The sequence below is a fragment of the Mesocricetus auratus genome, unplaced genomic scaffold (assembly GCF_017639785.1).
Source record: "Mesocricetus auratus isolate SY011 unplaced genomic scaffold, BCM_Maur_2.0 Super-Scaffold_100018, whole genome shotgun sequence".
NCBI lineage: Eukaryota > Metazoa > Chordata > Mammalia > Rodentia > Cricetidae > Mesocricetus > Mesocricetus auratus.
The window spans coordinates 22,526,862-22,549,995 of NW_024429199.1; the positions used below are offsets into that span (position 1 = coordinate 22,526,862).

The window sequence follows — 23,134 nt, forward strand, 5'->3', positions numbered from 1 at the left end:
GTCATCAAGGCCTTGCAGAAGGTTGACCGAATGGTTGGCATGCTGATGGATGGCCTGAAGGACCTGAGCTTGGATAAGTGCCTGAACCTCATCCTTGTCTCAGATCATGGTAATCTGAATTCATTCAGTTGCTCTATAGATTAAACAGTGTTTTTAAGTTGGCTTGATTGATCTTTGTTTCATTATTTTATTGAATGTTATGGGTAAGACTTTTTAAAATGTGGGTTATTTTGCATAGTTTTTAGGGAAGATGCATTAAATGTGAAATATAAGTAATGCATAAAATTACAGAAACTTGTGAACACACCAAACATATCCTATCTAATTTCTGGTTTAAGAAAATTCTACATCATGACTTAAATACCCTCCAGTATTAAATTTCGGTAATTATAATTTAGTTTTAATTGGGACACATTCTTATGTATATCTTCTATTTGTTTTAGCATGGTAATCTGCAATTTGGAGGTAGTATATAAATACTTTTATTTCTGTTTCTCACAATATACTTTATTAACATTTTTTATTTAATTTTTTGCATGCATACCTATGCACCACGGTTTACTTGTGGGGGCAGAGGACAACTTTTGGGGGTCAGTTCTATTTCTACCATGGATTCTGAGCTGGGCTAGTCCCTGAAATGTAGTTTTTGTGATACATGATTATATACAGCTTTGGGACTGCATAATACCGTCCATGCAAGAAACTATTTTTTTTCAGTTTTCTTTTGCTAATATCACTTGATATTGCTTCAGAAATATAGATAGCCATCTTAGGAAACAATACTAGCATATTGTATGCTCAGTATCTCATGCTTCACGCATATACTCCAGTTTAATATGAGATGATTTGGGGTAAATTGCCCTCTTTAACTGTGATAGGACATCATAATTTGCACACATGTTGATATCATAATTCATCAGCACTCAAATGCCAAATTTGGGGATGAAGGAATAGGAAAATATATTGAAAGTCTGGGGAGATGATTCAGGGATTAAGAGTGTTAACTGATCTTGCAGAGGACATGGGTTCAGTTTCCAGCACCCATATCAGGAGACTCAAAACCACATGTAACTCCAGTTCAAGGGATCTATATCCTCTGGCTTCGTCTACACATTTGTGATATATATACACATGTAGGCACATGCACATACACGTAAGTCAAAATAATAAATATTTTTAAAGAGAGATATAGTGAAAACTACAAAGTTGTGCATCGAGCTGACATTTTGTGTCTTATCAGATGTTTAATTATTATGAGTACTAAATTCTATGTGTGTACATAATCAATTAAATTCTGGAAGTATCTGGTGGCCAAGGCAGACAGAGCTCTGTGAGATCAAGGTCAGTCTGGTCTAAGTAATGAGTTGCAGACTACTCAGAAAAAAACATGTCTCAAACAGAAAACAAAACAACAACAACAACAAAAAAACAACAACGAAAACCAATAACAACAAAGAAACAAAAACAAATTCTGCAGGTGAAAGAAATTATGCTTTATGTGTTACCTTCTCTAGTCAATTTGCGACCTGTTCTGTGGCTTATTTCCCTCAGGCATGGAACAAGGCAGTTGTAAGAAGTATGTGTACCTGAATAAGTATTTGGGAGATGTGAACAATATTAAAGTTGTCTATGGACCTGCTGCTCGACTGAGACCCACTGACGTTCCAGAGAAATATTATTCATGTGAGTGAAGCTATTAGCTAACTTCAGATAGTTCTAGAGAAAATGCATTCCTCTACATCAGTGTGTGTTCGCTGTAGGAAAGCATGATTAACTCCCTATCAGATTCTCTGTACTTAAGTCGGAGAAAAGATAGCTTCACCACTCCCCAATTTTATATTCTTGGGCTAAACATTGTTTGATGATCTTAATATAATTTTGTATTACAATTTACGGTTTATTTCATTAAGTTTTATACATTGCTTATAAGAAAAATTCAACCATATTTTTAATTTTAAAGGTTAGATAATGAATGGCATTCCATTAAAATAACTCACATCAGTTTAGAGTAATATTATGTTATGAAGAATACTCCAGAAATTATGTATTCTGTAGGCAATCAATTCCTTTACTAAGAAACGACCTCCTTCAACAATTTCCCAAAATGGTAGCATGTATCTTTTACATAGAGTAAGGTAAGCAATTTCATCTTCTCTCCTGACTACATCGGAACACAAACTGCCAAGGCATGTTTAAAGGTATTTATTATCGCCAGGTAGTTGATGGTGCACACCTTTAATCCTAGCACTCAGGAGGCAGAGGCAGACAGATCTCTATGAGTTCAAGGCTAGCCTGGTCTACAAAACTGCACACACAAAAATATTATTAGTCTATAGATCAAGCTTATTTCATAACGGTCTTTTATATCTACTTCCCCCTTTGCTTTCCGTCTTTGGTTTTGTTCATCTTTTGATATAATTAGTTTTGCAATGTAATATAAATGTGCTTGAATTATCACAATTGGGTTAGGTTTGGGCTCTGTGATGAAATAAATTTCTGTAGAGATGGTTGAATATTAATGACGAAGAATACATATATATATACAATATACAAACCAAAGGCTCTGCATTCAAAAAACAAGGATTTTTTTTAAATTGGGAAAAGTAATACAACCTTATCCAGAGGTTCCATAGAAGTCTCTTGACCCAACCTACTGTGGGTTAAGAAAAGAAAAGAAAGAAAATGTCTCTTTTAGCCATGTACAGATATTTTTGTTGTCATTATTCTCTTAATAATACAGTCTAATAGTTATCTGCAGTTCAGTTACATTGTAAGGCAATGCGCGGCATTATAAGTAATGCAGAGATGATTCAAAATATATGGAAAGATAATGTAAGTTATGTACTAAGACTGCATCATTTTGTAGGGATTTGGGCATCTGAGGATGCTAGCGTCTCTGGGAAGGCCCTAGAGACATTGCTCACGGATACTGAGGGGTGATTGTGCCTGGTTAATAACCTTTTAGAAAACATATAGACTGACATCCCTGGATGACTGAGATTAACACATTGACTGATATTCCAGAGTGGTGTTCGACATGTGGCTGAGCTTTAGCTATAACTTCATTTCAGTTAGGGCTCCAAATTTCCCAAATTACAGCAAAAGCTGTGTGTCAATTCATCTATGTACATACAATGTGGATTCTTTTGTCTGGGTAATTTTCTCAAGTTTATGTAGAACTAAATAGAGAAGCCAGGGAAAATTTAGACAACTAGACTGTTACTAATATGTAGCACAAAGTTCACTAGACTATGCTAATGAACTTACCTTTACACCCAGCTTTTAATCTCCTTGCCCTCTCCATTGTGTCTGTTTTATTTGAAAATTCTAAAATTGTCGTTGAATTGTGAAATATGCAAAGAAAATAATTTCCTTCTGTACATCACAACTCATACCTTCTCCTTAGAGACAACTTGTTACGTCTGGAATATGTTTTCCTAAGTATTTTTAATAATGTATCTGAAACATGTATGTTTATTATTACACAGTAATGATAGATCTAGATGGATGGGTATACAAATAGATGTTTGGATAGATGAGTGTATGGCCGGATGGACAAGCAGATGTAGATGAATGGGCAAGCACAGAGATGCACAGAAGGATGTGTAGATAGATAATGTTAGTTTCCCTTTTAATGTACCAGTGTGACATCCTTTCATGGCCATCACCACAGAGAGGTACCTAAGGATCTGTACCAGTGTGACACCATTTCTTGGCCATCACTGCAGAGAGGTACCTAAGGATCTGTCTGTTCTTTCCAGTGGCCATTCAGTGATGCAGTGAATGAGCTCTTTAGAGTCAGCTTTGGGGGCTGGTGATATAATTCCACTGGCAGAGAGAGTTTGCTTAGCCACACAAAACTCTTGAGTTTGATCCCACGCTACCACATGAATTGGGCATGGTGGCACATACCTCTGATCCCAGAGTTGCAGACCAGAGGATTAGAAGTTCAAAGATATTTCCTGTTATCTAGTGAGTTTGAGGCCAGCCTGAGATTCATGAGATCCTGTTTTACCTCAAGAAAGGAAAGAAAAACATGCTTTGGTATTGCACTGATGAGTCTGAGTGTGACAATATAACATTGTACATCTTGTATCATTTGTGCTTTTAATTGTAGTGTATCATTACCTATTAATTCTTTTGTTTGTCCCTTCAGTTAATTATGAAGACCTGGCAAAAAATCTTTCTGTGAGTATCTTAATTTTTTTATTATTTCGTTACTGCTATTTTTGGTAATATACATGATTGGTCGGGGTGTCCCAGTGAATTACATATCCACAATCTTGGTTTTGATTTGGTTTCTATCATATACCTATTTTAAAAATACATTTATGTTCAAGTGCTGAGTTTTATATATACTATATTTCATATTTGGTGTACTTTAGGTATTAAAGATGTTTTATAGTTATATTTAACAGGGCATGTGAAATACGTGCATCAGTTGTAACCCCACTGTAACCTAGTGACACTTCAAGAGTCCTAGGACTTTTGTTCAGCAGTAATTATAATACCCAATAAAAGCTTCAGCTGCCATTCAAATTCTGTAGCTAGTAAGAACCCTTAAATTCCTACCAGCACCCATGTCTCCCTGACAGACAGATAAAATGTTTGTGAGTAAAGCCTATCTGCATTTAAGAGATTTTTCAAGAGATACTTATGCCCCAGTTGACGAGAGAATAACAGTTCTGTTTTTTGGTTTTTGTCTTTTGTGCCATCAGTGCCGGGAGCCAAACCAGCACTTTAGGCCTTACCTGAAACAATTCTTACCCAAGCGCTTGCACTTCGCTAAAAGTGACAGGATTGAGCCGCTGACCTTCTATCTGGACCCTCAGTGGCAGCTTGCATTGTAAGTTCTGTAAATACCCTGGGCTTACTCAGCCTGATCTAGTATCCACTCAAGGTGAAGACTGGCACCTTTCTAACAGTACCTGCAGGATATTTTAGTCTAGTTTGAAACTCTGAACATTTCGAATTAGGTAGTTCTGTTTGCTGCTCAGTTCATTATAGGAAATTTGGCAGGACCCTGGACTTTCTTCACTTATGACAGCCGAAAATGTTTTCAGATGTTGCTAAATATCTTCTGGGGAGAGGTGATTAGTTGATTAGTTCTGCCTGAGAGTCGTTGTCTGACTGCTCACATCCGTGTTGATTGTTTCTGATTACCTACATTAGTGTGTTACCACTTACCACTGTGTCTCTTCTACACAAGAGTCATTTCTAACAACTTTATAACAAGCAATATCTTCATTACACATAGGTGTTCTTTTTCATTTTCTTATACCAAACCATCAGAAAACCTCAGCTTGTTGGGCTACTCACTAGTTTGGATGATTAATAATGTTAATATCTCAAAACTTGACCACTAAATCTTTTGGTATTCACCCATAAAACCATTCTTTAATGGTGACCAATGCCACTGATAAGCAATACCTAAGCAGTGAAACATAGTTCTGTCAACACAGTCACACCCTCTCCATTGTATTAGAGAGCTGGGCATTTAGTCCAGAAGAGCCAGTGGTTAGTCTCAGGAGGTTTGATATGTAGTCACAATTTAAATACTCTATATGAAGGGTAGGGATGTAGCTCCGTGGTAAAGTGCTTGCCTAACATATTCAAGGCCATTGGTTCAATCCCCAGTACCTCCAATAACAACAAGATACTACATCCAAGCATTATTGTAAGCTTCGTCATTATTGAGATCTTATATATGACCTACAGGAGAAGTCAGCAGAATGGAGATTAATGACATTCTTTGAGATCACAGCTGCATAGTTGGCATTTCAAGCCCCTTTCATCTCTATGCTAAAGTCTGGTCACCTCTGTGTTTTGTTTCATGATCAGATCAGCTCTGAGCAACATAGTATAAGGGATAATACCCAGGAGTTTCAAACAGAGGTGGTTTTACTTAGTTTATATTGATTTAACAATAGCCACTTGTTCTTTTTGAACGAAAGTAGTGGTGTGGTTGAAGATTTGTTTAATAGCTAGAGTCATATTACTAATTTATTATAATTCATAATATTACATTATGTCAAAATGTAGGAATCCATCAGAAAGGAAGTATTGTGGAAGTGGATTTCACGGCTCTGACAACCTCTTTTCAAATATGCAAGTGAGTAAACCTTTTATACTCCACTGTTATGAGAAGCTATTTCCTTGAGTGAAGCCGTCCCACCAGCCTGGTTCCAGAGCCGCATTAGTCCCAAATAAACACACAGGAGGCTATATTAATTATGAAGCTGTTGGCCTAGCTTGTCCCTTACTGGCTAGCTCTGCCTTAAGTAATTACCCCATAATTGTTAATCTAAGTATGTTTCTTACCGGAGAATAGTTCCCGGCGTCCTACCCCCATGGCGTCACATGTTGACTCTCTTGTGTTTCCCCTTCCCAGAATCCTCCTGGACTCCTAGCCCCACCTATCTAGATTCCTATTGGCCAGCAGTAATTTATTGACATATACACAGGACTTCCCCAACATCTCCTCTTTTCTGTTTAAACAAAAAGAAAGGTCTTAACTTTAACATAGTCAAATTGTATATAACAGAACAGTTATCAAGTAAGAACACAGTTACAACATTTTGTCTATTAACATTTAGCAATATCTAAAGAAAATATCATCTATTTCATTCTTGTGAGTCCAAAGTCCTATATGTAGCTTATCTTTTATCATAACTAAGGAAAACTATAACCATCTATCTTCAACTCCATCAAAGACCACAGAAGGATAATATATAAACACTAGGATTGACAGAGACATCTTACTGCCTGGACAGTCACCCGAAGTTCCTCTGTAACCTTGGGGCATCCATCTTCAGCCCATAGGCCACAATGGATCCAGAAGATTTCTCAGCCAAGCAGGAAATTTCAAACTGTCTATCTGCATCAGCAGTCTGTCAGTCATTTTTCTGTGTCCTGCAGAAAGTCTCGTAGACTCTTCCATGAAGCAGGAACCCTGTAAGACTGAGTTCGGCAGTCACTTTCCCGTGGGTCCTGCATGTCCAGATTATACAACAACAGTCAAGCAGTACAGGCAAGAGCAGTTTCTTGCCCAAATGGCTAATCTTGCCATGTTGAAAGCAAACTCCATAACAAGTTTCTTCGATGCCCATCTTCCTCTCAGATGTAATTGGTGCTGCCAGGAGCAGACATTTCTCATTGTCAAGAAAAACCCTAAACCATTTAAAATGCCATTTTCTGATGGTCTTTGAGAGGTTTGAAGAAAACCTAACTTACTTAACTATAAGATCTGACTCTTATAAGTAACTATCTATAGCCTGTATTCAATTATGCATTACATTTTAAAAGATCAGTATAAGCACAATACTTAATCAAGAGGAGAAATATACACATCACAAATTTGACCCTGAATTTGTATCAATAAATGAAAAACAATACCCATACCATACTCCACCAGTAGGATTGATCTGAGGAAAGCCAGATAAACGAAGTCTAAGTTGTAAAAACCCAGAGTGGATGTATAATGACACAGTAATTGAGTTTGTATTCCTGTTTTCATGAACATGGGATTTACTGACCTGGTTCCTATGTGTCCACTGGTCATTTTGAATGTATCTGTGCCATATGAACATTTTGGCTCATGGTAAAACTCAGTGATTTGAATGATGAGAGATTATCATGATTATGGTCTGAAAGGAGGTAACCCCTGGTGTTTGCTGGCACTTTGACATTTTTCTGAATCTAGTTATAATAATGATCATCTCTATAGCACTCCGTAATGTGGGCAGGGTGAGGTGTTTGTCCCATTTCATAGATGTAAAAAAAAATAAAGAACTATTTCATCTTTCATTCTGTTCTGGTCGTCAAGCCAAAGATTATAGTCAAAAGAAATGTCCTAGGTCTCTTTAAGAGTTACATATGTAATGAAAATTAAAACAATCCCCAAGACTGCCTCTTGGGCATGGCATTTCAATTAGATACACATATATGTGTATGTATGTACATATATGTGTGCAATGCAGACAGTATAACATTTTGATCTGCTACACGAATAACTGAATTAAACTGATAAGCTTTAACATTTCTGGCAATTTCAGGCTCTCTTTATTGGCTATGGACCTGCCTTCAAACACGGCGCTGAGGTTGACTCCTTTGAAAACATTGAAGTCTATAACTTAATGTGTGGTGAGTGTTAGCAGCACATTTCTTTTAAGACAGGTGGAGTAGGGCACACACACGGCACCTCTGTGGGCATGCTAGTGCAGCGAGAGAAGATACTTACATTTTTTCCATGGTCTTTGTCCTGACTGAGAGCTGCTGGAAGGCTATGCAGAGCATGCTGCCTGATGACTTACCTGTTCCTTTAACATAGTACATGGCAAAACACTCAGAGCCTGAGGCTTAATGTTACAAGTTTTGACTCAGTAGTGATGGGAACCACGGAAGAGTTTGGGGACAGTGAAAGCTTTCCAGAACGTGTGGTGTCTCTGCTATCCATGATAGCCGAATGGATGCCACTGTCAATGGATGTGAAGGAAGGTCCACAATGAGTATGGCTTGCTTGATGCATAACTTCTGGCTCAGGTTCAGTTCCCAGAACACATCAGCTAGTTGTAGTGGATCCAACACCCTCTCTGGCCTGCACTCACATTTTTAAAGAGTAATAAAAAAACTTTTATGGATAAAAGAGCCACAGATTGCTATAGCCCAAAGCCGAATTATGTTCTATCTTCACTATAATTAAATAGTAAGAGAATCAAGTACATTGGATTTAAAACAACAAAATGAAACTCATGGTATACATCAATTAATTTAATTAATTATCTCTTGACCATTCTTGGAACAATGCAGATTTGTTGGGTTTGATCCCAGCTCCTAATAATGGAAGTCATGGCAGTCTTAACCACCTTCTAAAGAAACCTGCTTACACTCCAAGTCTTCCTGAAGAAGAGAGCTCCTTGACACAGTGTCCAATCAAATCAGCATCCAGTAACCTCGGCTGCACGTGTGACCCCTGGGTAGGTCTAGTTACAATGCTTACCAGCACTGGTGTGTGTGTGTGTGTGTGTGTGTGTGTGTGTTTAGAAGGTGCTACAGAAATAGCTAAAATGAAATTAAGATGTAGAAAGCTGGATAGATATAACCCAATTATTAAGCATCTGTATGTTTGTTTTTAAATCTAAATTCCTTCAGGGCAGGTACAGTAAATGTTAGAGGATCCCTTTAGCAGAGTAAACCCATCTTGTTGAATGTTTCTTCTCTAAAATATACCCCAACATACTGCATTTTGGGTGGGGGATTTTATTTTTGTTCAAATGGATATAATAGGATGTCCCATTTTCATTAATTGTGACTACCCTAGCCACAGTGTTAACATCTTAAGTTATAAGAATGTAAAAGTATCCAGTAATTTGTGAACCAAATGGGAAACATTGGTAAAGTTATCAGATGAAGATTATTTTACACTTCCTCTTTTGTTTTGCTTAGACCTAGAGTAGATCAGAACTGTAAAACAGATTTATAGCTTTCCATGGCCACAGATAATTTTGTCTCATTGCAACTGCTGTGGGTCCCCTTCCACCCTCCTTGTGGAAGAAGGAAAACCTCTGATTTATACAGTACTTTGTAAATGTTATTTTTGTTCTTTCTTGCATTAGTTAATGCTACAGAAATGATATGGGACAGAATTAAAGCATGTCTCTCTCTTAATTTTTAAAACTCATTTTTATGAACCTCTTTTAGATTGTGCCAATTGTGGACTTTGAGAAACAGTTTAATATGACCATGGAAGTTGGTAAGTCACGTTACACTTGGATCTGAAACGGGGAGGCAACAGAGTTGTTCTAGGGGCAGGGTCTTTATAAAGAACCAATAAAATAAGGAAACAAGGAGCTGTTTCATGAGACATAGCGTTTTCTTTGCCAGATGGTCTAGCCTGTAAGTAATAATGCAAGAAATGTCATTTGACACTGGGAAGGTGTACACCCTGTCGTGCTTCTCTTTCTGAACGTTTGAAAAGTGTTTTCAAATTTTGACGATTTTTTGTAGGTTTATAAGAAAGTTTAGGGTTCCATTTAGAATACCTTGAAAATTACTGTCTCTCTAATATAGGCTAATTTTTCTATCTACAGTTACTTCCTCATAAATGAGGGTTATGATTTTGTAGGTAACAGAGGCAATGTCTCATAATTGTGACCTAGATGCTCAGAGCCACTTTGCTGCAATCTCTGATCTTCAAATGATCTGACTGGTATTTTTTCCTTGCTGGAATGAAGTGGTCAACTCTGCACTAATCCTGCCCTGAGCTGGTCTATGTTAAATCACTGGTGTAACTGTTGGGTTAGGACATTCTCTTTTGTACCCAAGGTAGCACAATATGTGGCAAGACTGACAGCATCAGACCTGGGTGTAGCTGAGTTTGTGGGCTCAGGAGCAATGCGATGGGGAATGTATTTATTCCCTGAAAGCTGTGTTGCCGCCTCATCTGTGGAACAGGTGTAGGACCTATTTCACAGGTGTAGGAAATGTAGGAGAGAGAGGATGAAAGTAGTTCTGCAAATCATCTGACACTTAGAAAAGGCCACCAGGCCATGGTCTACAGTGTCATCATTTCACTCCCTTGTTTTTAGGCTTTCCCTTCTAAATTTCTACCTATGTTTTCTTCATGTCGAATTACTTAGTGGAGAGCAGATAATTAAAATAATATTAAAGAATTTCAGAGGACTGGTTTTGCAGTTAAGTTGGTAGATTGCTTGCCAGCATTCGTGAAGTCCCGGGTCCAGGCTTCCTGCACCACGTGAAATTAGGAATAGTGCCACACACCTGTAATGCCAGTACTCAGGGACACAAGCAGGAGGACCAGAAGTTCAAGGTTAACCTTGGCTACACATTAACTATGAGACCAACCTGGATTACCTGAGATTATCTCAAAAAAATAATTCCCAGTTAGCTAGACTTCCTAGTAATTTAAGGTAGTTTCCTCTTGTGATATTTCATTGGACCTTGACATTCCAGGGAGGAAAGTTTTGGGATTCACATTTGTGTGTGGTTCTGTACTTTGCAGTGTCTGTGACTTTTTTTTTTGGTTAAAATCTCATTTCTCTACATGCCTCAAAGGAGGAGAGGGGTGGCTGAGTGTCCCATTGTATGGTACCAAATAACATGAAGAGTGGTTTGTTTTCTCTTTGTAACTCAAGTAGAGGATATCAGTGATAATACTGCACCTTATGGAAGGCCCCGGTTTCTGCAGAAGAAACACAGCACTTGTCTTCTTTACCAGCAACACTTTATGAGTGGATACAGCCAGGACATCCTCATGCCCCTCTGGACGTCTTACACCTTCCTCAGTAATGCAAGTATCTGTCACCTCTTACACTCTGTTGGAAGCTGTTTGCTTGTGTTAAATGTTACCTCTTCCTGAGTGAAGAGAGTACTGAACAGAGTGGTCCAGGAAGTTAGAGGCAAGTTTTAGGTCTAACACTATTTATCTGTGTGGCTCTGAGAGTCAGAATAAACTGCTCAGTAGCTGATTTCCCGTTATCCTCTTTTACCCCCTATTTTTCATATGGCGTGACTCTGATTTATAATCTAAGGAAATCTGATTGGCAATCAGTCACAATTACTCTTTTTCTAAATGCATGGCTACGGAGCTCATGGGTTATATTCAACTGACCAAATCGAAGGGGGCCTTAAGAGCTCAGTCCTGTCACTGCCTCCCATCTGCCTGAGGATCACAACCCAGACCAGGAGTCGGTCCTTCCTCTCTCTGCTCCTGCCAATAACAGAGCAGTGTCAATATCCCAGAATAAGATACTATCGTCGTCACTCGCTCCAGCCCCATGGTGCTTAGATGGAAGGAGAATGGTAAAGGAACTATGGGTGATTGGCAAGACATACAGACACCCTTCAGGGATGGAAGAGAGCTCCAGTGATAGAAGCAGTTAGACTTAATAAATGAACTTAATGTTAATAGTCTCTGAAGCTCCTAAACAAAAAGATACGGATATGTCTATGTGCATAGCATTTCTATTAAAATGTTTATTTTTCCAGACATTCATATTTATGCAACATTTCTTGAGCATTTTTAAAAAATTTGTGACGGTTCCCCTCAGTCCCTTTTCTTCACTTTGTAGTATGTAGCATTCACCATATTTGGTGAGCAACAGCATTTATTGTTACTTATTGCCTTACTTTGTGATGGCCATTGATTCTGTTTGAATTGATTTGTTTTTTAACCTAAGCAAAGCTATGGGAAGTCACATCCACCATAACCCCCGAGGGCTTCACCTTGGTTCTCAGTGGCTTCTCCTCCCTCTCTCAGCAACTTTTAGCTGTGTTTTTGGATATAGAAGATGATGTAGAATTTCAGGAAACCGAGATTTTATTTCATACAGTGTTTAAAACTGTATAAATCAAACATAAAACCATCACAGCGGAAGATACTTGCACCTATGGGGATTGATAGTCTTACCCTTGTAGAGTGTGTCTGTGTGTTAGTTAGAGAACATCCATAGACAAATGGGAAACAGGAGAGGGTTGTGATGCCATCCAGGCCTGGGCAGTGCAGTTTTCCTTTAGTTCGTTTATTAGCTTCCTTTTCTGCTCCATGTAAGGTCCCTGCTGACCCTTCATTATTTGTTCTTCAGGACTATCTCTCCACAGACGAATTTTCCAGCTGCCTATACCAGGACCTTCGGATCCCTGTTAGTCCCATCCATAAATGTTCCTTTTATAAAAGTAATTCTAAGCTAAGTTACGGGTTCCTCGCTCCACCAAGTAAGTACCTCTCCACCTCTGCCCCGTGGCTTTCCCTTCACTTAGCTTCTGTCTTTGCTAACATTTATATCTCTCATGGGTCTGAGGGTGTGACTCACTGCTAAGCTCGCCTGGCATGTAGGAGTCCCTAGGTCAGAGTGTCAGCCCCCAAGTAATAATAACAACAATGAAAGTAATAAAATAAATTAGTGAGAAATATCTTCCACGTGTTCTGTGGCACCGTGTGGTAGAACCTTTTTATATTGAAAATTGTACATTGGGAAAACATTACATTGATCTAAGGCTTGACTGTATGATTCATTGTGCATTGGGGGAATAATTGACCTGGTACAAGTATTTCAGGTAGAAAACTCAGGGGGAGTAAAAGGCCACATCTGGGTCTTGGGGGGGTACATGTTAGGAGGAAGGTGACTGGTGAGGGAAGTAGGTGGCTTTCATAGCTTGCTCATCCCTCGCTGGCAGATCTTCTGGAATGGCCCTTTTGAAGGAATGGATCCATTTCTAAAGTGGCAGACTTTAAGGCTAGCCTTAAAAGGCAAACATGGAAAGGTCCCAGATGCCCAAGCCCTCAGCTTCCATTCAGCCCCCAGTATCTGTCGGCAGACAAACCTTGGTTGTTGGGCTGTAAGAGAACACGTCCTGGCTCAAAGCAGCCTTGTGTGGCCTGCTCAGGCAGACTTCTGGGTTGTTTTCTGGGGGTGGTAGGTGTCGTGCTGAAGTTAGAACTTCAGAACTGCCTCTCTTTGTTAAGAAAAGCTTAAGAAAGTTATAAACACAGTGTTCTTTCAGGTGAAACACAACAAATAAAGTTTGAAAGTGTGTGGTTCAAAACTTTCTCACTTTAATTTCTGTCTCTTTGATAAAGGGTCAGTGAAAAGAAGAGTTTAAATTTTGATTTTTCTAAGGAACTTGGTCAAATGTATTATGTTTCCCTTCTTCCAGGCTTCAGGCAACACTCAGCTAATTTTTTAATGCTGCTCTCTCCATCCAAGAAATTGCAAAATATTGTCTGTGTTGTATGAATCAGTCCTTTTTGTCTGTGTTTTATTTACAGGACTAAATAAACTTTCAAATAAAATATATTCTGAAGCATTGCTTACTTCTAATATCGTGCCTATGTATCAGAGTTTTCAAGGTAAAGACCTTTAGCGATTATTCAGTATGTGTAGATTTAGTTGATATGTAGTAAGATTTATGGTTTTGATTAAATGTATTTGTCAAGTACACTCTTCAAAGTTTAACTCTGAAAGCACTTGAACTCACAAAAAAATCCTATATAGTCTATTATCTGTTTGCTTTGTATTTATACGTTATAAACATTATTTTGGCAAAAAAAGTGTAAGGAATGCCCTCTAAAGTTACCTAGTGAATATAATAAACTAATACATTAACTTTCAGTATGGTTTCTTATTTAAGTGAGTTTGTGTAATTGTTCTCATTTTTAAGATGAATAGATTTCATAGCATCCTTAACCACTTCAGTATCTGATGCATGCAAGAGTTGATAAATATTTCTACTTAAACTTATGATATAGAATACCAAAACATGCCACATATAAGTACATCCTTATTTAGATTTTTGTGTATGACACATGTATATTTTCAGAGGGCAAATTCAGGTATCAGTAGTTAGTGAATCATTATTTGTGGTGCTTTGGTGCTTAATGGTGTCACGTGATCATTGCCACAGTTCAACGAACATATTTCCAAATTCAGAGTCGAATCCAGTGTTTGCCCCTCAGTCCCCTCCAAAACCTAAAAGTCAATAGTGGAATGTGGACTTGACACTAAGACCGAAGCCAACCCTGAACTTGTCCTTGGTTATCAGGAGGACTGACTTTGCTTGTTGCTAGCCAGTGCCACACAGCAGTGTGGCCTGCCATTCTTTTGGAACCCAGGACCTTCTCTTCTCTTTCAGTTATATGGCAGTACCTCCATGACACCCTGCTGCAAAGGTATGCCAAAGAAAGGAGTGGTGTCAACGTCATCAGCGGCCCTGTGTTCGACTTTGATTATGATGGACGCTATGATTCCCTAGAGACCCTGAAACAGTAAGGACATATTCAGCCTTAAAAGTGGTTGTAGACGGGGATTTCCATCTAGTCAGCAGACCCTTTTCTGTACGGCACAATTCACTCATTCATAGGAGACTTTTATCACCCAGGAGCCATGATATATTTTGGTATATTACTGGGGTTTCAATCAAATTTTTTTTTCAGTGAGAGAAGCCATGCCTCCCTATATGATTTAGTAGAGCAGTTTATATGAATAGTGTAAATGGTAACCATGTTTTAAAATCTGTGTGGCTCAGTGTCGGGATGCTCATTTAAGTGGATTTTTGTTTTTTGAGACAGGGTTTCTCTGTATTGCTTTGGAGGCTGTCCTGGAACTTGCTCTGTAGACCAGGCTGGCCTTGAACTCACAGAGATCCGCCTGCCTCTGCCTCCCCAGTGCTGGGATTAAAGGCGTGTGCCACCAACGTCTAGCAGGGGATGCTTTAAGAGACGGTCAGTTAGAAGCAGAAGCTGAGAACAATATTGGTCCAGTGACAAAGGTCCAGAGTGGACAAATGAGAAAGGACATGGAAATGTAGTGTCTTACATCTGATGGCCTTGAGTTAACAACATGACAATGAGCCATCTCCATTGGATGACACATAAGGAACCACCATCTTGAAGAAATTATCAATGGAGTTGGTTTTATACAATGAGAAGGGAACATGTTTTAGAACCTGGTTGATGCTTTTGGTTCTTACAAGAGAAGAAGGTATAGGGGAGGGTTCAGACCCAGGACCTCTGTGTCCCTAGTGCTAGCATTAAAGGTATGTGCTACCACACCCAGTCCGTTCAGTTGTGTTTACTGAGACAGAACATTTTTACGTAGTTGGCCTGTAAGCAATGTTTTTGAGCATGTAGAAGAAACCTTATATGCTTTCCACTAACAGCTTTAGCCAGAACTCGTGTTTTCATTCTATTTTACATGCTATGATTGTACACAGGATCATATTTGGAAAATAGTAACATCACTACCTTAAATTTTCAAAGATGCTCAACAAATAAGCATAGGGTTACAACAGAGGACATAATTTTAATGACAGGCTGTGGTTAGGTTTTGTTTTTTTTTTCAGTTAAAGTTTGGGGATAAAATAAAAATTCATTCAAAGGGATGGAAAGTTCATGATGTGTTCTCTCTGAAAGGACTGGAAGAAGAAACCTTGGTCTATTCTCTGTAACTGTGTGGCAGACAAGGCAACATCAATATTGATCTAGAGTTAGAATATTGGTTATAAGTGATCAAAGATATATATATATATATATATAAACATACATATATATATACTGTCTGGATATTCTTTAGGCAGAAATGAAAAAACAAATTTCAATAGAAAAAAGTTATTTGAATATTCTAATTACCAGCATCAGGATTGGAATACTGAGACATCATGATTATTTAACTTCTTATAACATGCTTATTTAATTGAATTTGAATTTTAGATATGTCTTATTAAGAGCAGGCCGTACTGAAGTGCCTATTAAAAGAAAGGTAGATATTTCTTAATGGAAGTGTGTATTGTGTGCTTTACAGAAACAGCAAAGTCATCCGTAATCAGAAAGTTCTGATTCCCACTCACTTCTTCATTGTGCTGACCTGCTGCAAACTGTCATCTGAGAGTCTCTTCCAGTGCACAAACTTGGATGCTTCAGCCTTCATCTTGCCTCATCGGCCTGATCACATCGAGAGCTGTATTGTAAGTAGCCTTCCTTGCCTCCCTCACACATTGACATGTAAAGTGTGTGTGCCTTACATTGCTCTGGAAAAAACAGAACTCTTGTGTGTACATGGGCTTTAGAATTGCATGATGGTGTTAAATGTGGTCCTTGCTATTTACTATATTATTTATTTAGATAGCATGTATTGTGTGTGTGTGTGTGTGTGTGTGTGTGTGTGTGTGTGTGTGTGTGTGTGTTATCTGTGGGCATAGCTGCTTTAGTGCATCATGCATGTGGAGGCCTATGATTGTGTGTGACTCAGGTCATCCAGCTTTGTGACAAGTCCATCTCAATGGTCCTTAAATTGATCTTTGAAAATGACACATCTTTACAGAAGACCATCTTGTCCTTAAAAACAGTAAAAATCAGGTCAGAAACTTCTCCCATGGCCTATTTTCTAAAGTCTAGGTTGATTTGTGATAGAAATTTTCCTGGGTTCCCTAACAAGACTGATAATTCCACTATTATAAATATCTTACAGTTCTAGTCAGACAGCATTTAAATAAGTTTCTACATGTTATGTTATTATGAAAATCTTTCCTATCACGTTTGTCAGTTCAATGATTTCTTTGGAGGATGGAAATATTGCTTATATTCTTCATCACGCCTTTTCATTGAGAGATTAAATTGCCATTAAATATATCAGTTGTCCATTCTGCACCAACCTGCCGAAATAAAAAGGCCACCACCAGTGTATTCATTCACCAAAATGATGTTGAGTGACATGAGTCAAACATTGAACCCCTCTTCTATTCTACCATTCCAAAAGGAAATGCCCTCCTTTGGTGATGAAAACATTGATTCCAGTTCTTTAATGGCAACATACTTACAAGATGCTAAATATTGGATTTGAGCCAGAAAGAGGTTTTTTTTTTTTAAGGCATGCCACATGTAGTTAATGATCTTTCAATTTCACCTCTGAAGGAGTGACTGAAAGTTAGTTTCATTAGCCAGAAGAAACAGATTCTTTATGCATAGTTTTTACCCATTCCCATGGATATTGAAGCAAATGGAAACTACCTACTGAATTCACGGATTTAGCTGCTCCTCTCAAAGCCAGAGTAAGGGTTGTGGTAGAGAGGGACCTGAGTATTAGGCAGTAGGAAGTTGAAGATTAATGGGAAATGGTAGGTTGCTGATCTGCTTTGCATGGGAATGCCTGTTTATTATTTTCAACTAATACGTCTCAAGAATGCATGGGGCTTTTAAAACAATTACATTTAGCAGAGCGGTGATGCCTCACGCCTTTATTCCCAGCACTCAGGAGGCAGAGACAGGTGGATCTCTGTGAGTTTGAGGCCATCCTGGTCTACAGAGTGAGTTCCAGGACAGGCTTCAAAGCTACAGAGAAAACAAATCCCCATCATGAAAAGCAAAAAGAAAAATAAAGCAAAAACCCCAATTGCATTTATTTATAATGTGTGTGCATGCACATGCGTGTGTTCAAATGCCATACAGATCTCAGAGAATAGCTTTCAGGGGTTGGTTCTTTCCTTCCCTGACATTTGTCGTTGGGAATAAACTTTGGCAGCAAGGGCTCTTACTGATGAGCTGTCTCACTGGCCCTATAGGCTTTTTTGATATATGTCTTTGACATATTCCCATGGCCATTTTCAGAAATGCTTATGGATACACGATTTCTATCCATGTTATCTGATTTAACCATGATCTCTACTTTCATTTCCCTGAAAACTCACTTTTGGTTCTTTTCTGATCCCATATTATCTAGGTCTTTACTCTCTATAGAAACAAAATTGCATTTTGTATATTTTCCAAACCCATTTTCATGCAGCTGTAAAGATTACACATTCCTATGGGGACTAGAGTTTGTGTAACACAGTTGCTCACAATTTATATTTGGTCTTTAAAAACCAGTCTAGCCGGGCGTTGGTGGCGCACGCCTTTAATCCCAGCACTTGGGAGGCAGAGGCAGGCGGATCTCTGTGAGTTCGAGGCCAGCCTGGTCTACAAGAGCTAGTTCCAGGACAGCCTCCAAAGCCACAGAGAAACCCTGTCTCGAAAAACCAAAAAAAAAAAAAAAAAAACAAAACAAAAAAAACCCAGTCTAACACAGAGCCAGGAAAGATGGCTCACTAGTTAAGAACACTGGCTACTTTTCCAGTGGCCTCAGGTTGGATTGTAGCACCCACATGGCAGCCAGCAATGATCTGTAACTTTAGTTCCAGATCTGCTCATCTCGTCTGTTGTGGTGCACAATATGCAGGCAGGCAAAACACCTATACATACAAAATTGAAAAATAAATAAAACTCAACAAGTAAATAAACCACCCCAGAAGAATATGGTAAAGGAGTACAAATTCACTTGTCAAGTAGTTTTCCAATAGGACAATACAATCAGAACCTGTATCTGTATCCCCCACATTTCTCTCTACCATGCCATATAGTTCCCATTTTCTGTTTTGTTGTTGTCATATTGTTTAGTTTTGGTGTTTCGAGACAGGGTTTCTCTGTGTAGCCCTGGTTGTCCTGGAACTCTCTCTGTAGACCAGACTGGCTTCAAACTCGGAAATCCACCTGCCTCTGCCTCCCAAGTTTTGGAATTAAAGGCATGACCCACCACCACCCAGCTTTCTGGTACCTTTGAAGTTCGCAGGAATGATTATTTTTGCCCCCTCAAGTTTGATACATCTAATTTAACAGACATGTATATTGTAGATACTGGAAAATATGCTACCCAAAAGTGTGGCTTATGCATAATATGACTTACCATTTCTCAGCCCAAAAAGTCGTTAGTGACTGAAGTGGGAAGAGGGAGATCTTATTGGGAAAGTGGGCTGCATGTTCTCTGGTGACGTGTCTTCATTTTCCTGCATTCCAGTATGGGAAACAGGAGTCTACATGGATCGAAGAGTTACTGACATTGCACAGAGCTCGGATTGCAGATGTCGAACTCATCACTGGACTCAGCTTCTACCATGAACGACAAGAATCAGTTTCAGACCTGTTGAGGTTGAAAACACATTTGCCAATCTTTAGCCAAGAAGACTGATTTTTTTATTAAAATAAAAAAGGACCCTAAATCTTTTTTTGAGAGAATCTTATATTTTATACCGTCCTCTACACTTTCGAATTGTTTGAGAACTGTCAAGTGGAGTTACAACTGGGAATCCTTTGTGATGTCTACTCTGGGCCATTGACACTCAACACATCAGACGCTGTTCGTGTCCTGTGTCGTGCAGGTTTCCTGCGTAAGGCTTAAGTGTGTTATTGACACACCGGGAGTAAAGACACTTCACACCTGCAGGTGCTCTTGGGACTCTCTTCAGGGAGAAGGGGCAGTGGACATGATGCTGGAATCTTATTATTTGTAATAAAGCTAAGTAAAGGACTGGGGTAATCCTTGTCGCATTAAAAATAGAAAGTGGTTCTGGATTAATTTTAACTTGGAGTTTCGGTTTTAACTAAAATTTTTTGAAGTCCCATTTCTGTTTTTTTCTGTCTCTTCCAAAAGCGAAATCATTAGTCTGGTGATTTTAAAACAAATTGTGTTTGGATCTCTTCAGACTTAGTGACTCTGACAAGTAGGACTCTGATGGGAAAGTTGTGAGTTGAATATGTCTAGCTATTCTAAAAATTGGAGTCTACATTTGTACACACACACACACACACACACACGTATTCACATTATCTTCACTAGAAATAAACAAATATTGAAAACAGCTCTGAAAGTGGTTCTCTTGGGCCACTTAAAATTGGCCTTGAACTCATTGACATTTGCAAAGTGGCATTTTCCATTGAGAAGAATGTTTACCTCTATACAAGGGGCCCCACCTGTGGGAGAAGGCCTTTGCCTGGCTTAGCTCTTAGGTTTGAGGGTGTGTGGATCTGAAGAGGTTATGTTACCCATCACTTAGCATCTTCACTGTGGCCATGACAAATAACACAGTGAAGGTGATTTTCCCCTCTGCATTGATTGTGCCCTTGTTCCAACCTGTGACTTTCCACGGCTATGTTAAATTGCAGGTTTCCTGGGTCCACTTTTGGTATAATATTATCTACCAAAGATTTTCATACTTTCTCCATAGGATGACCATTTTTTGTGTCATCCACAAATATGTTTAAATAATAAAACTTGTAACTGAAATTTACTGAACAACTTAGAAAGCGTCATTTTATTTTAGCTCGTAGTCTATTCAACTCTTGTATGTGCATTTTTTATCTGTTCTTTGCGTGTTCAGGTTTAGTATTTTTCTGTCATTGTGTCTAATGTTTTGTTTGTTTTGATTTTGCCTTTTATCTTATCCATTCTGCTGTTGAGCCTTCCTATTGGTTTTAAACATAAAATATTGTTGTATTTCTAAACTTTATTTTTTTCTGTTTGCTGAGAATTTTTGTCAGTTCCATTGAGTATCAACTTTTTCATTTGTTTCATGTGTGTTTGCAATTGCTTGCTGAAATATTTTTATGATGGCGGTTGTATAGTCTTCTTTGGATAATTCCAGCATCTCATATGTCAGTATTTGCATCTACAGATGGTAGGTTTTCTTTTTCTCAACATATTTTTCTGCTTCTAATGAGTGGTTTTTTTAAAGGCATTCTGATTCTGAGACTCTGCATCCTATGTAAATCTTCACTGATATCATCCTAACAGGAATAGTGCGGACTCTGCTTCCTTATTGCAGGCTGTGCCTGGGAACTGAAGCATCCCACCCTCCTTCCACTGGGACTGGGATGAGAAGAGGTAAGCAGGGTGGGAACTCAGCTCTCTGTTAGTTCACTGCTGATGCCTCCCTGGCTGGGGTGTGAGCAGTACCACTTACTGCTCCCATGTGGTCTCCGGTGATGCTGGCATCCTGGAGCAAACTTCATTACCACTCAATGGGGATGAAATCTCAGTTCCTACTCAGCCTTCTCTGCTGGTGTGCTAGCCTTATAGTTTGCCGAAGGTAGAAGTCTAGGTTCCCCAAATCATGTGTCTGTGTGCTGGGGGGAGATGGTTCTTTTTGAGTGTTTCATTAAAATAGATTTTATTTGTGTCCTACTTTCCCCCTCTATGGCCCTTTGGATGGGGAGAGCAGTCCCTGCCGCCTCCCCACTCTGGTATTTCCATGTTGCTCCTTCATCAAGTCTGAGACAGATGAACTAAAATGAAAACCTGGAACACCATCCAACATTATTCTTGAGTCCTGAGGTACTCGGTTCCCTAACTATTATTCAGTTCTCCTGTGTTTTTTTTTAATATGTAATATAAGGGCTTTTTTATGCAATTAGCAGGATATGTGCTTCACTTTTGTAGAAGCGTCTCATTGATTCTGTATATGTTCTTTAAGACACTTACAATGACATGACCCTTTGCCCTGAAGCATTTTGGCAGAGCTTCATTTAATAGATAGGTGCCATTCTCTGAGCTAGACACTACAGTTGCAAAGAGGAATGGGTTCCAGCTCCTGCAGTCTTGAGGAAACAGAGAAGGCAGCGGAAGTGTGAGTGTACCCTAAGAGTAGGAACTGTTACTGAAACCCAGAAGGAGATACTGGGTACTCCCTGGCAGTTGGCAGAATTAATTCAAAGTCCATAGCTCTCGGGGGCTGCTGATATATGTCGGTGGCTCTATCCTACTGTTTTCTGGTAAAGGCTATTATGCAAAATGAACCCCACTTTAAAGCCAGGAAGGGGGTGGTGCATGCCTTTAAACCTAATGCTTGAGAGGCAGAGGCAGGCAGATCTTTGAGTTTGAGGCCAGCCTGGTCTAAAGAGTGAGTTCTAGGATAGCCAGGGCCACACAGGTAAACCCTATCTTGAAAACAAAAACAAAAATGAAACAAAAACAGAGGAGGAGGGAGAGGAGGGAAGTGTTAGGAGAGGGGAGTAGACAGAAGAACTGGGAAGAGAATAGAAGGTTGGAGGGGAAGGAGGAGAGGGAAGAGCATGGTAAGGGAAGGGGGAAAGGATGGGTGAGGAGGAAAAGAAAAGATGTCTGGACTCCTACGGCCTTCTCACTAGTCAGTCCCAGAGTCCTCTAAGTCATACTGCATTAAGCCCGCTCAAGTGTACCCTTCCCATTACATATCGATTAAGCTATCACATTCTTAGTAACTTAAAAATCTTAATCTTAAAGCCTTTCTAGAACCAGAGGAGCAGACAGGACCATAGTGGGAAGAAAGCAAAGTCTCTGTAGAGTGAGTCTGAAAAGTTCAGGGACTGTTTGACGGCACTGCAGGGGAGGCACGCGTTCGAGGAGATAATGAGGTAGAGCAGATAGACAGATACCTGTCTTTTTCAGACCTTTGTCCCCTTGATTTGTTTTTTCTGTTATTGGCCACCGTAACGTGTGTCCTGTGGGTACATGCTTATCTCCCGGAGGAACTGGCACTTGAACTTTGAAACAATCTAAGTGACTGCCCTTCGTGTGGAAGCTTGTTACAGGATTGGGGTGATGGTAATGCATTCTAAGCACTAAATCAAACTGTATCATGGCTACAAAACAGGGACATTTCAGGGGGTGGTTTGGGGCAGTCTAAATACTGTAAAAGACAAAAAATTTTTCTTCTACAGGATATAGGTGTGTCAGTGCTAAGAAATGTGGATTTACTAATAAAACTTTAATATACTAAGTCTTGGCAACTTTCCTGAGTGGCTATGGGTGCAGGGCGGGGTGGAGGAGGGGTGGAA

The 23,134-nt window shown here is 39.2% G+C and overlaps 1 protein-coding gene across 2 annotated transcripts in view; it reads left to right on the forward strand.

The window, feature by feature from the left end:
• Positions 1-20,615, forward strand: part of Enpp1 (ectonucleotide pyrophosphatase/phosphodiesterase 1) — a 63,645-nt gene extending 43,030 nt beyond the window's left edge. Inside the window, exons 12-25 of one of the 2 annotated variants that reach the window (XM_005065803.3) lie at positions 1-109; positions 1,552-1,683; positions 4,157-4,188; positions 4,719-4,846; positions 6,043-6,112; positions 8,055-8,142; positions 8,809-8,975; positions 9,700-9,751; positions 11,154-11,308; positions 12,603-12,732; positions 13,787-13,867; positions 14,650-14,782; positions 16,317-16,479; positions 19,341-20,615. In XM_005065803.3, coding sequence (XP_005065860.1) covers positions 1-109; positions 1,552-1,683; positions 4,157-4,188; positions 4,719-4,846; positions 6,043-6,112; positions 8,055-8,142; positions 8,809-8,975; positions 9,700-9,751; positions 11,154-11,308; positions 12,603-12,732; positions 13,787-13,867; positions 14,650-14,782; positions 16,317-16,479; positions 19,341-19,511 — 1,611 coding nt within the window. In that variant the 3' untranslated portion in view covers positions 19,512-20,615. The remainder of the gene's footprint in view (positions 110-1,551; positions 1,684-4,156; positions 4,189-4,718; positions 4,847-6,042; positions 6,113-8,054; positions 8,143-8,808; positions 8,976-9,699; positions 9,752-11,153; positions 11,309-12,602; positions 12,733-13,786; positions 13,868-14,649; positions 14,783-16,316; positions 16,480-19,340) is intronic. The other variant, XM_005065804.3, reaches the window with a different exon arrangement.
• Positions 20,616-23,134: the final 2,519 nt, after the last annotated feature.